The sequence below is a fragment of the Globicephala melas genome, chromosome 10 (genome assembly GCF_963455315.2).
Source record: "Globicephala melas chromosome 10, mGloMel1.2, whole genome shotgun sequence".
Taxonomy (NCBI): domain Eukaryota; kingdom Metazoa; phylum Chordata; class Mammalia; order Artiodactyla; family Delphinidae; genus Globicephala; species Globicephala melas.
Window position 1 is genome coordinate 7,877,629 of NC_083323.1, and position 13,499 is coordinate 7,891,127.

The following is a 13,499-nucleotide window of genomic DNA, read 5'->3' on the forward strand; positions in this document are numbered from 1 at the left end:
GTTTTTTATGCTAGTCCTTGAGGAGGTAATAGATCTTTGAGCTCTTTGGACAGACTGTTCTCTTTATCTTGGTGTAAAATGTACTTTAAGATTTCAAGGTAGGTAGGGCAGGGTCTTCTAAGTTAGGAAACTTCAGGTGTCTATTTAAAGCTGACAGGGAAGAGGGATGGAGGTAATCCAATTGTTTGAAAAAGTAGTTTCCAGGCAGGACTTTTCTGCATAGGTGTGCTAGTACCACGTGATAGGAAGTAAAGGCCTTAATAACCTTGATAAGCGTTCTCCAGCTTTGCAGCCCCCATTTTTCTTGGAAATTGCCTGTAAGGGGAGCAAGGGTGCCGGAAGAATAGATTTGTAGACTGTAAACCTTTACAGATCCAGTGTTTCTTGAAATATTAAGTATTATCTAGTTCTTACTAGGAAAGATCATTTATGTGGGAGCCATCTAAGTTGTATAAATAACTGAAAGTAGAGTGAATTTAATAAACATTTATTTAAGAATCTATGGTATACCAAGAGATAAATGGATATTCTTACAATCCGGTGGAAGAGTTAGGTTTCACTGCAATATGAGTGCTCTAAGAGACATAAACAAGTGCTGTGGGAACACAGAGGAACCTGATTGGTAGAGTGTTAACATTTAATCTGAGTTTCGAAGAGTAACTAATGGGACAATACAGTGTTCTTCCTTGTCAAACAGGCTGATCTATTTAAATAGATAAGAGACCTAGCACATTTTTGTTCTTATCTATAAAGTTGACCTAGTTTCCCATTGTTATCATGATAAAAATATGTATGTTACTGTTATTCTATCAGTAGCTTGAAACTTGACCTTATGCCTGAGAATATATACCACTGGGCCTGCATCTAGGTTGAGAACCATAAACCCACCTGGAGATATCATGCATATAATTTTATCCCTAACTGTATACTTGTGGTTTTTATCTGTCACAGGGCCTTATGAATGAAAAGACTGGTTGTTGGCTTCTTTTTTTTTCCAGTCATAATTTTTGTCATGTTATCTTGGATAAATTATTTATAGAATTTTTAGCAAAGATATTGCCCCTCTTTTTTTTTTTTTTTTTTTGTGGTACGCGGGCCTCTCACTGTTGTGGCCTCTCCCTTTGTGGAGCACAGGCTCCGGACGCGCAGGCTCAGCGGCCATGGCTCATGGGCCCAGCCACTCCGCGGCATGTGGGATCTTCCCGGACCGGGGCATGAACCCGTGTCCCCTGCATCAGCAGGCGGACTCTCAACCACTGCACCACCAGGGAAGCCCTGTCCCTCTTTTTTAAAACACAAGCAAACAGAACTGTTTTAAAGAACAATATGATTCTTATATTGTGGTGAATATATTGATTAAGCAGAGAGTATAGAAATACATATCTGTTTGATCACTAGATTTTTTGGTTTCTGGGGGTATCAGAGGAGAGCATAGGAGCAGTAGCTGACCAGTAAAATGTTAAAAATCCATTTACCTGCTGTCTTTGACATGTGTCCTAGGTTGTAAATCCCTAAGTTTGTCATCTCCAGGGACCCACTACATTTTCTTTTTCAATATCAGAGAGAAAGAGATTTCTTCTGGAAAATTAAATACGTCTGTTTAAGTATATAACTACAGAAGTTTGAACACTAATGATCCCAATAGATAAAAATATTCTGTATATTTGTTCACTGAAAATTTCATCTGACCCTTTGATAATAATGAACTTTTTGTTCATTTAAAAGTTGTGGCTCATTATTTTTGTGATACTGTAATGGCTAAAGGCTTTTCAAACTTTTCAGGGAAGCATGACAGCAATGACAGTATTTTTTCCCTTGGATACAGCTCGACTTCGACTTCAAGGTAAGTATCTTATTGTCATCATATTCCTGTTCATTTGGTATCAGGAAGCAAACATACTTCTCTACTAAGTTCTAAGTTAACATAGGATTTCCCATTTCATTAGAAATCTGTTGTCCATTTTCACTAACTTTAAATACTTTTATTTTTGATGTTTGTGAATGAGTCATAGCCTCAGCCATTTTCTAATCTGAGAGACCTGAGTGGGCTTGCATTAGTAATTTTGAATCATTACAGTTCATTCTAATAAACAATACGACTTTTGAAAGGCACAATGTAGAGATTTTTTTTTTACTGGGGGTAGATTTTCTGGAAAGAGAACAGAGAATAGGAAACATGGTGGAGCCAGATACCATTGTCACTGCTCACGTGGGTACGTAGTCCTAGTCTCCCTCTTTCACTTTATAGGGCTATGCAACTTTCTGTAACTCCTGCTTGTTCTTTCCTCAGTATTTTTCAACTTTAAATTATAAACCTATGCCAGAACTTAGATGAAGAGATAAGAGTAAGATTAGCTTTGAATAAACTAATTCCTATATTAAAATCCTTCATGGCCACTATTTTTAATTAATTTTAGAGATTTTGGAAAGGTAATAATTTTATATGACTCAAAAACCAAAATACATGAAAAGATAGGCAGTACAGTGAAAAATCTCACTCTACACTGTCTCCTTTTCTCTCCCCTGTAGATAATGTCTCTATTAGTCTCTGAAAGAGCCCTGAGAGTTTCTTTATGTAGAAAAACAAGCAAATAATATATATTCTCAATTGCCTCTCTTTATTACTCAAAAAGCATACTTTTCACACTGTTCCATATCTTACATTTTTCACTTAACAGCATTTTTTAAATATCTTTATTGGAGAATAATTGCTTTACAATGTTGTGTTAGTTTCTGCTATACAACAAAGTGAATCAGCTATATGTATACATATATCCCCATATCTCCTCCCTCTTGAGACTCCCTCCCATCCTCCCTCTCCCACCCCTCTAGGTCATCACAAAGCATCAAGCTGATCTCCCTGTGCTATGCAGCAGCTTCCCACTAGCCGTCCATTTTGCATTTGGTAGTGTATATATGTCAGTGCTACTCTCTCACTTTGTCCCAGCTTCCCCTTCCTCCCCATGTCCTCAAGTCCGTTCTCTACATCTGGGTCTTTATTCCTGCCCTGCCACTAGGTTCATCAGTACCATTTTTTTAGATTCCATATATGTGTGTTAACATACAGTATTTTTCTCTTTCTGACTTCACTCTGTATAACAGACTCTAGGTCCATCCACCTCATTACAAATAACTCTATTTCATTCCTTTTTATGGCTGAGTAATACTCCATTGTATATATGTGCCACACCTTCTTTATCCATTCATCTGTTGATGGACATTTAAGTTGTTTCCATGTCCTGGCTACTGTAAATAGTGCTGCAATGAATATTGTGGTACATGTATCTTTTTGAATTATGGTTTTCTCAGGGTATATGCCCAGTAGTGCAATTGCTGGGTCATATGGCAGTTCTATTTTTAGTTTTTTAAGGAACCTCCATACTGTTCTCCATAGTGGCTGTATCAATTTACGTTCCCACCGACAGTGCAGTGCCTTTTCTCCGCACCCTCTCTAGCATTTATTGTTTCTAGATTTTTTTTAATAAATTTTATTTATTTATTTTTGTCTGCATCGGGTCTTTGTTGATGCGTGCAGGCTTTCTCTAGTTGTGGCAAGCGGGGGCTACTCTTCGTTGCGGTGTGTGGGCTTCTCGTCGCAGTGCATGGGCTTCTCATTGAGGTGGCTTCTCGTTGCAGAGCATGGGCGCTAGGCACGCAGGCTTCAGTGGTTGTGGCATGCAGGCTCAGTAGTTGTGGCTCGCGGGCTCTAGAGTGCAGGCTCAGTAGTTGTGACTCGCGGGCTTAGTTGTTCCACAGCATGTGGGGTCTTCCTGGACCAGGGCTCGAACCTGCATCCCCTGCATTGGCAGGCAGATTCTTAACCACTGCACCACCAGGGAATTCCCCATATGCTAATTTGTTTCTGTAAGTTCTATGAGATAAATTCCCAGAAATGGGATTGTTTGATCAAAGGGCAAATGTTTGTAATTTTGATAGTTATTGTTAGATTGCCTTGTACAGGGGTTTCCTAATTTGCCATCCCATGAGCCATAAAGGTACCAATTTTAATTCTTAAGAAATCGGTTCATTTTCCTATTTTTATGTTTTCAAAATAGTCTTCAGATGTGGGTAGGAAATTTGAAGTTAATTGAGGTACGTTTTGTTTTATTTAGAATGCCAAGAAAAGCAGAGTTCCCATCTTTTTGAGACCTTTTATTTTTTTAGATTAGGGAACAGAGCACAAGGTTAAAACTTTGTAAACTTGAATTTTAATCCCGGCTCTGCTGCCAACTACATGTGTCCTTCACAGCTTTGTGTCTGTAACCTCTTCTCTGAAAGGGAAATGGTAATTTATTTCCTCTCTACTTTATAAGATATTAAGATAAAAAAGAGAATATATAACTTTGAAAAAAAACTAGAGAGCCCTATGAAATATAAGAAATAAATTTCTCCTGTTACATTTTTTACTTTGGAAATTAGGTCTTGAATTAAAATGCTTTATGGTTCATGAATAACAGATGAAACCATGGGATCAATAGTAGGAAATTTAGCACATGGGAACACAGGAGGATCATTGAGTTCTGAGGCAAACTAGGGAGCTCAAAGAATAGGGTGAGAGACTGCTCATGTGAGGTAAATGGCGTTTCAGTGAAACTTGCTGATGCTGAAGATAACAATTCTCAAAGGATTTAGTTTAAACATGTACTCTTTGGTCTTGTAGTTGATGAGAAAAGAAAGTCCAAAACGACACACATGGTGCTCCTGGAGATCATTAAAGAAGAAGGCCTGTGAGTACTACCTTGTTCATCCTTGTTAGGTAGAGCAGCTCATTAGGAGATTCCTGGGCATCCATCATACCTACACTCACTTTCTATCCATTCTCAAAGCCTCACAGTGTTGTGAATTTGTAATTGACTGAGTTGTAAGTAAATACATAGTTGTTTTCATTTCCTTAAAGTTCTGTGGTTGACCATTTTGATTCTTGATCATGGCATCTTACATGAAACCAATGAACAATAAACTGAAGAAGGTAATAGTTGTTCAGCTCATTCTATCAGATGCATTCAGACCTGTGTACCTTTTAAAAAACTTTTTATTTGGAAATAATTTCAAATTTACAAAAAGTTGCAAAACTAAAATAGTACAAAGAATACCAGTATGTGTTTTAACCAGATCGACCTGTTGTTAACACTCTTCCGTTTGTGCTCATGCTTTCTCCCTCCCTTCCCCACTCCCTCCTTCTTTCTTTACTACACAGACACATACACACACCACACACAGATTTTTTCAGAATTAATTTGAGAGTAAGTTACATACCATACATCAAAGCCCCTTACCCCTACGACTGACATTTTCAAAGATGTGGACCTTCTCCCCTTATTTTTCCTTAAATAAAATTTTTCTCACTTTAAGTTTGCCTCATGTTTCTTCATGATTAGATTGAGTCTATGCATTCTTGGCCAGAATAATGTATAGATGAAATTGTGTCCTCCTCAGGATGCCACATTGGAGTCACATATTGTCTACTTGCCCTCCATTGGTTAATTATGATTTCTTAGATTCAAGTTAGCACTGAATAATTTTATTTTTCCTCTTTTGCAACTATAAGCAGTCTATGAGGAAATAATTTAGTATCATACAGACTCAGAAATTCAATGGTTTACAATTAATTACTTAATTATTTTGGTGCTCAAATTGTCCCAGGTGTGGCCAGTGTGAGCTCCTTCAGTCTGGTTCCTGTGCCCTTATAACATGCCCCCATCGCTTTTTTTTTTTGCACTTCTATATTTACTTCATTTTAAATGTTCTTGCCCTGTAATGAAATGTGAATGATGCTATATTAACTAACAGCCATGAGGAAATTGTCTTTAATTTTACATAGCAATTTACTAAAGGAAATCGAGGGGGGAAATCAATAAATCAGTCATAGAATGTATGTTGTTTCTTTGGTATCATTAATGCTAGAAAAGAATTCTTGGTTTGGGCATCCTCAGAATGTAGAATATGTGTACAGTTTGGAGTACATTGTAGTGTAGGAGTGAACTTTGAGAATATGTGAATGGTGATCAGCCTTTTCTAGGACTCTCATTTCTAGTGCCTTTTGTTCAGCATTTTTACTTTGCTTATTGTGTTCTTCCCCTAGCCTGGCACCATATCGAGGGTGGTTTCCAGTTATCTCCAGTCTCTGCTGCTCCAATTTTGTCTATTTCTACACTTTTAATAGCCTCAAAGCAGTCTGGATCAAAGGTCAACATTCTACTACTGCAAAAGATCTGGTAGTTGGATTTGTTGCAGGTAACTAAGTTTTCTGAATATAAGATATTTTTATATGTTGTTGTTTATATTGTGGTCCATATACCCCAAGAGGTTATTTTAACACAAAGTAATGCTACAAAGAATGTAATTAGTTTTCTGACTTGACTCTGTGTGTGTGTGTGTTGTGTGTGTAGTAAAAATGCATAACATAAAATTTACCATCCTAACAATTTTTAAGTGTACATTTCAGTAGTAGGTTTACTTACATTATTGTGAAACAGATCTCCAGAACATTTTCATTTTATACATGAGAAGTTCTGTACCCACTAAATAACAACTCCCCTTTCCACCCTCCCCCCAGCTCCTGGTAAGCACAGTTCTACTTTCTGTTTCTATGCATGTGACTACTTGAGATGCCTCGTATAAGTGGAATCATGCAGTATTTGTCTTTTTGTGACTGGTTTATTTCATTCAGCATAATATGTACTCAAGGTTCATTCATATTGTAGGATGTAACAGGATTTCCTGGTTTTTTAAGGGTGAATAATATTCTATTGTATGTATATACCACATTTTGTTTATCCATTCATCTATTGATGGACATTTGAGTTGTTTCCACCTCCTGGTTACTGTGAATATTTGCTGCTATGAACATGGGTTGTATGAATAGTTCTTTTGAGTCCCTGCTTTCAGTTCTTTTGGATATATTCCCAGAAGTGAGATTGCTGGATCATATGGTAGTTCTTTTTTTAATTTTGAGAGGAACTACCATACTGTTTTCCACACTGGTTGCACTATTTCAAAATCCCACCAGCAGTTGGTTCCAGGTTCTCCACATCCTTACAAACACTTGTTATCTTCTATTTTTTCTATAGTAGCCATCCTAATGATGGCGAAGTGATAGTTCACCGTGTTTTTGTTTTTTGTTTTTTTGCGGTACGCGGGCCTCTCACTGTTGTGGCCTCTCCCGTTGCGGAGCACAGGCTCCGGACGCGCAGGCTCAGCGGCCACGGCTCACGGGCCCAGCCGCTCCGCGGCATGTGGGATCTTCCCGGACCGGGGCACATACCCGTGTCCCCTGCATCGCAGGCGGACTCTCAACCACTGCGCCACCAGGGAAGCCCTCACTGTGGTTTTGATTTGCATTTCTCTTATGATTAGTGATGTTGAGCATCTTTTCCTATGATGTTGAGCATCTTTGGAGAAATGTCTGTTCAAATCTTTTGCCCATTTTTTGAGTTATTTGATTTTTTGTTGTTGTTGCACTATAAGTATTCTTTATGTATTCTGGATATTAACCCCTTATCAGATATACGATTTGCACAGATTTTCTCCCATTTTGTAGGTTGCCTTTCACTCTGTTGATATGTCCTTCGATGCTCAAAAGTTTTTAAGTTTGATATTGTGCCATTTGCATATTTTTCCTTTTTTGCCTGTGCTTTTGGTGTCATGTCCAAGAAATCATGCTGAGTTTAATGCCATGAAAGCTTTCCTCCTATGTTTTCATCTAGGAGTTGTATAGTTTTAGGTCTTTAATCCATTTAGAGTTAATTTCTGTGTGTGATGTAAGATAACGATCCAACTTCATTCTTTTGTATGTGGAAATCCAGTTTTCCTAATACCATTTGTTGATGTGGCTAGACTGTCCTTTCCCCCTCTGAATGGTCTTGGCACCCTTGTGAAGATCAGTTGACCATATACACAAAGTTTTATTTTTGAGCTGACTTGGCTTATTTTTATCTTCTTAATCCAGAGAGGAGGGTCAGTTATCCCTGTTTAGCAGCCTGTACCCAGAATTTATGGACATAAGGTCTCTTTTTTAAAAAATGAAAATTACAATACCTTTCCTGCTTACTTTCTGGGGATTTTGGGGGAGATTTTGTTTGTTTGTTTGTTTTGTTTTGTTTTTTTGGACTGAGGATTGCATGCAATGTTTAACATGAACAGGACTGGCTACATAATTTTCAGGGTCCAGTATAAAATGAAAATGCAGGACTCCTTGTTCACAATTTATTAAGCATTTCAAGATGGTTGACACTAAAGCATTAAACCAAGCACAAGACAGGTTACACACTCATGAAGCCCACCATGAGTGTGAAAGCATTTAGTCAGATGTGACAAAGAGTTTTTAGTGCACAGCCCAGTGTAGTCAGTATCACCATAGTCGTTAGTACCCTAGGGGTTCATAGGAGAAAGGTCACTTTTGGCTGGGAGGTATCTCCTTATAGGAAGCAGTGCCTCTTGAGCTGAGCCTTGGCAGAATTAGTAACACTTGGAGATAAGTGGTGATGGTTTCTGGATGGAGAGAATGGTAGCAAACGGAGAATACAGGACCACATTTAGATCAGTGAGTTCTATAATTTTGTGAGTGAGTGTAGGAACATGAGCAATAAAGTTGGAGAGTTGAATAGGAGCCCAATTTTAGAAGACTTTGGATCCTTGTCATCTGAGACTTCAGAAGCACTAAGGAGCCACTAACCTGATATTGTGAATATCTAGTTACTGTCTGTCTCTACTTAGTGGAATATGAGCTCTATAAGAGCAGACATCTTTATCTATATATGGTATATCAAAGATATATATAAGATGCAGAGTAGTATCTTATATATACTTTATATATATAAGATATAGGGGCTTCCTTGGTTGTCCAGTGGTTAAGACTCCGTGCTTCCAGTGCAGGGGGCACAGGTTCAATCCCTGGTCAGGGAACTAAGATCCCGCATGCCGCGTGGTGTGGCCAAGAAAAAGAAAGTTAAAGATACATATTACATGAATTAGACAATATATATTGCAATTATAAATTTATCTCTATATATGTGTAATTGTTATATCTATACATATATAAGATAACGAATACATATGATACCTGCTTTTGTGGCATATGTGTATATATATATCTGTTCCCCCCTGCCTTGCTAAATTTTCAGTAAGAACAATTCCTAACATGTAGTAGGAGCTCAATAAATATTTGCTAAATAAACAAAATATTTGTTGAATTAATCAGGGTTTTATTAAAGAGATGGGAAAAAAGTAGATCTCTTTCCTATGGGTTTTTTGTGTTTATCTAGTCTATATCTAAATTAATTTATTTAAATGTTGCATGTTTAGTGTTAGTATTTTGTGGACTCACTTATTGATATATTCTTTGAAAAATTACTGATTTGGGAGCCACACAGTTGAATAATGTAAATGTCCATTTGAAATGAAAATGATTTGATTGAAAAATAGTTACCAGGCCAGGAGTATTCATGGCCCCCAATTCTTCCTCTTCACCTATATGAGACCACTGCTGTTTTTTTATTTGGTCTCTGAGCCTTTCTTATGCTTAGTACTCTCATTTTAGTCTCAAGTTGATTTTGATATAATGAACTTTCACTTGGACCAACTTTTTTTTTTAATTGAGATATAATTGACATAATATTCTATTAGTTTCAGGTATATGACATAATGATTCAATATTTGTGTATAATGTGAAATGATCACCACAAGAAGTCTGGTTAACATCCATCATCACAGATATTTACAATTTTTTTTCTTTTCTTGTGGTGAGAACTTTTGAGATCGACTCTCAGCAACTTTCAAATATGCAGTTCAGTATTATTAAGTCTAGTCACCTTCTGTGCATCACATCCCCATGACTGACTTATTTTATAACTGGAAGTTTGTGCCTTTTGACCACCCTCATCACCCCCAACCCCCACCAGACCAACTTTCACATAAAGAGTATAACACACAGGGTTTCATTTTCTGGGGTAATAAGTGAATACTTGTAGGTAGGTAACTCAGGATAGAAATCTGGAAGTCTTCATAGAGGGTGCTCTCTTACCCTCCATGTCTGCCTGGTCTTCATGAACCATCAGTGTGTCTCTTAAATATCTCTTGAATCCATTCCCTCGTCTCCATGTCCGTAGCCGTTTCCCAAAATCAAGTGCCATCATCTCTCCCTTGGACCATTGCTCTGTTCTGATCTCTTTGCCTCTCAAGTCTTTCTCACTAACATACTTTGCATAGTTGTGCTTCAAGTAGCCTTTCTAGAAGAATGGTTTTCAAGCAATGTCATAATTCAAAGAACTCAAGTTTGAGATTTGTTCACTTGAAAAAATATCAGAATAGATCCAACCTGTAGAGGAGGAATCTTCTTTTTTACATAATTGCAACAAATGGCAATCTGGTATGATGTTTTATACTTGACACCAAGTATTGGTAATACCTTGATTTTAATACTTTTTTTTTTTTTTTTTTTTGCCCACGCTGTGTGGCATGGGGCATGCAGAATCTTAGTTCCCCGACCAGGGATCAAACCCGTGTCCCCTGAATTGGGAGTGCGGAGTCTTATCCACTGGACCGCCAGGGAAGTCCCTTAATACTTTTTAGATTACCGTGGTTCATATGTATTTACATTTAAAAGGTTATGACTCACTGTCAGAGACTAACTCATATAACTTCCCACGAAACTACTAGTTTATGAAGTATATGATTAAATCTTCTTCTTTTTAGGTGTCCAAAGTTGTTTGTTTGCTGTTATCTGGCATCCCATTATCTACTAGGTACACACAACCCCTTGTTATTCTCTCTCACTGTGCTCTGCTCATTTTCTTTCTAACTCTTACGCAGTTTATAATTACAGTAGATCCTCCCATACCTAAAACAGCTAGACTGGTATGGTAGGGCAGTTAGTTTTAAAAAGTCAATGGAAGTAGGGACTATCATAAATAGCCTACATGCCTTAAATATTTTATTTTAACCTAAGATATATGAATATATACTTATCCAATTTTTTGTATGGCCAAAACATATCCACTCACTGATGGAAGTTTTGTACTTTTTTCTTGTATAACCCATACCTGTAAATGCTTTGCCTACTGTAACAGATATGACCGACATAAGCAGGTTTGAGAAAAGACATAATTCACTCCTGGTAAACCTAAACCCCTGTGGGATGGAAGTAGAAGAGCACGGGTACACTAGGGAGTAGCCTACTGGCCGTAGCTATCAGCGTGCCGTGGCATCTGTCGGTGTGTCCTGTAAAGGGAAAGAGGAACACAGGTTTATCTGGTGAGTCCATTATATGGAACTGGTTAAAAGAGATCCCACTGTATTAATATCATTCTAATTCATTTACATTCTGAAATGTTTTCTTGAGAGCGTGAGAAAAGAATGGAATTACGCTTGACGTCCAGGGAGAACCCGTGGGTCTGTGTTGATTGTGAACATATCTGTTACATGTCTTGTCAGAGAAATGATTGAGAACTGCTATTCTAATATCCGAATCTGATTATGTTGTGCCCAGCTTCAGACCCTTCAGTGTCTGCCGCTTGCGTGTAGGATGGAGTCGCGGCACCCTCAGCAGAAAAGGCCCCCCTCGTACACGTGCAGGATAAGCGCCTAACATACGAGATCTGCTGTGATACTGCTTACCTCCCTATCTTGGTCTTTTCTATTCTTGTTCTCCTGTGCCAAACTGTGATTCCTTGAATAGACCGAGCCCTTAGTAACTTCATTCCTCTACAGCTGCTGTTGTCAGTCTGAAGCAGCCTTACTGCTTTTTTTATCTTATTAATTCCTAGTCATCCTTTTATTCTCATCTCAAGCCACCTCCTCTTCAGGAAGCTTCCCTGTTTCTCATGTCCACCACCCCCAAGTTGTATTCTGGGTTAGGTGCCTACCCTCTGTGCTCCAGCTCTGTATATACCTCTGTCTCAGTGCTTACTCTGCTGGATAACAATAGTCTGCATATTTGTCTTTATCTTTTGTTAGACAGTGAACTCCTTGAGGGCAGAGACTACATTGTTTTAAATCTCTGTATCCCCAGTGCCTGATACACAGAAGGTGCTGATTAAATGTTGAATGAATGAATTCAATTTAAAGGACCACTCCTCCTGTAATCTTCCTCATTTTACTAGTTGCCCTACCAAAAGTCGAATTCATCCTCTTTCTCTTTGACCCCACCTCCAGTCTGTGAGCAAATCCTATTGCCTGTTTCTTCATATGGTTTCTAGAATTCAGCCCCTTCCCCCACTACCACCTGTGTCCAAGCCACCACTAAATCTTGCCAGGATTATCTTCAGAGCCTCCCAACTGATGCCCTGCTTCCTCCTTTGTCCCCTTCAATATGTATTCAACACAGCAGCCAGTGTGCTCATGTTAAAACATAAGTGAGGGCTCCCCTGGTGGCGCAGTAGTTAAGAATCCGCCTGCCAATGCAGGGGGCACGGGTTCGTGCCCTGGTCCGGGAAGATCCCACATGCCACGGAGCAACTAAGCCCGTGCGCCGCAACTACTGAGCCTGTGCCCTAGAGCCTGCAAGCCACAACTACTGAGCCTACGTGCCACAACTACTGAAGCCCATGCACCTAGAGCCCATGCTCTGCAACAAGAGAAGCCACTGCATTGAGAAGCCTGCGCACTGCAACAAAGAGTAGCCCCCACTCGCCGCAACTAGAAAAAGCCCACACACCGCAACGAAGACCCAACACAGCCAAAAATAAATAAATTAATTAAAAAAACATAAGTGAGATTGTATTATTTCTCTGTTCAAAGGACTCCAATTGCTTCCCTTCTCACTCAGAGTAAAAGCCAGAGTCCTTACCTTGTCCTACAAAGCCCTGTGTCACCTGGCCTGCCCGTCCTCTTTACTCACTCCACTGCAAGCCTCACTGACCTCTTCTCCAGGAACACTCCTGGCATGCTTCTGCCTCGGGGCCTGTGTACCTGCTGTTTCCTCTGCCTGGTTACTGTGTGGTTCATTCCCTCACCTCCTTTAAGGTCTTTCCCTAAATGGCCACACTGATGAAAATGGTGCCCCCTTCTACCCTGCAAAACTTTATCCCCCTTCTCTGCTTAAATTTTCTCCTTAACCTTGTCCTCTAACATACTACATATTTTACTCATTTATCCTGTCTTGCACCATTAGAACATAAGCATCAAAAGGGCAGGGATTTTCATTTTTTATTTACTTCTGTATCATCAGCACCTACTTAGCACATACTAGACACACAATACGTACTTGATGAGCAGACCATGGATGACTGACTTGCAGGTCATAATCATTTACTTATCCTAAGATACACATAAAGTTATTTAAGAATTGCTAATTCATACCTCAGATAAAAAAAAAACACCTATTAGCTAGTTTTATGTTTCCAGTTGCTTTAAGAAGGTAGATTTAGTATCAGTAAAAATAAAATTTCTAACAGCTCTTGTGAAAAATAGGCTATTGGGGTGAGAATGAATTCCTATCTTTTGAGATTTTCAAAAATAAAATGAATAATCACCTGGTGATTGGATTAGATCAGTGGATCCAC

The 13,499-nt window shown here is 38.7% G+C and overlaps 1 protein-coding gene across 2 annotated transcripts in view; it reads left to right on the plus strand.

Moving 5' to 3' along the window:
• SLC25A17 (solute carrier family 25 member 17) overlaps positions 1 to 13,499 on the plus strand; it is a 50,810-nt gene that overhangs the window by 19,361 nt on the left and 17,950 nt on the right. For both annotated transcript variants that reach the window (XM_030855856.3, XM_030855854.3), the window contains exons 2-4: positions 1,783 to 1,843; positions 4,661 to 4,727; positions 6,083 to 6,234. In XM_030855856.3, the coding sequence (XP_030711716.1) occupies positions 1,783 to 1,843; positions 4,661 to 4,727; positions 6,083 to 6,234 (280 nt within the window). The remainder of the gene's footprint in view (positions 1 to 1,782; positions 1,844 to 4,660; positions 4,728 to 6,082; positions 6,235 to 13,499) is intronic.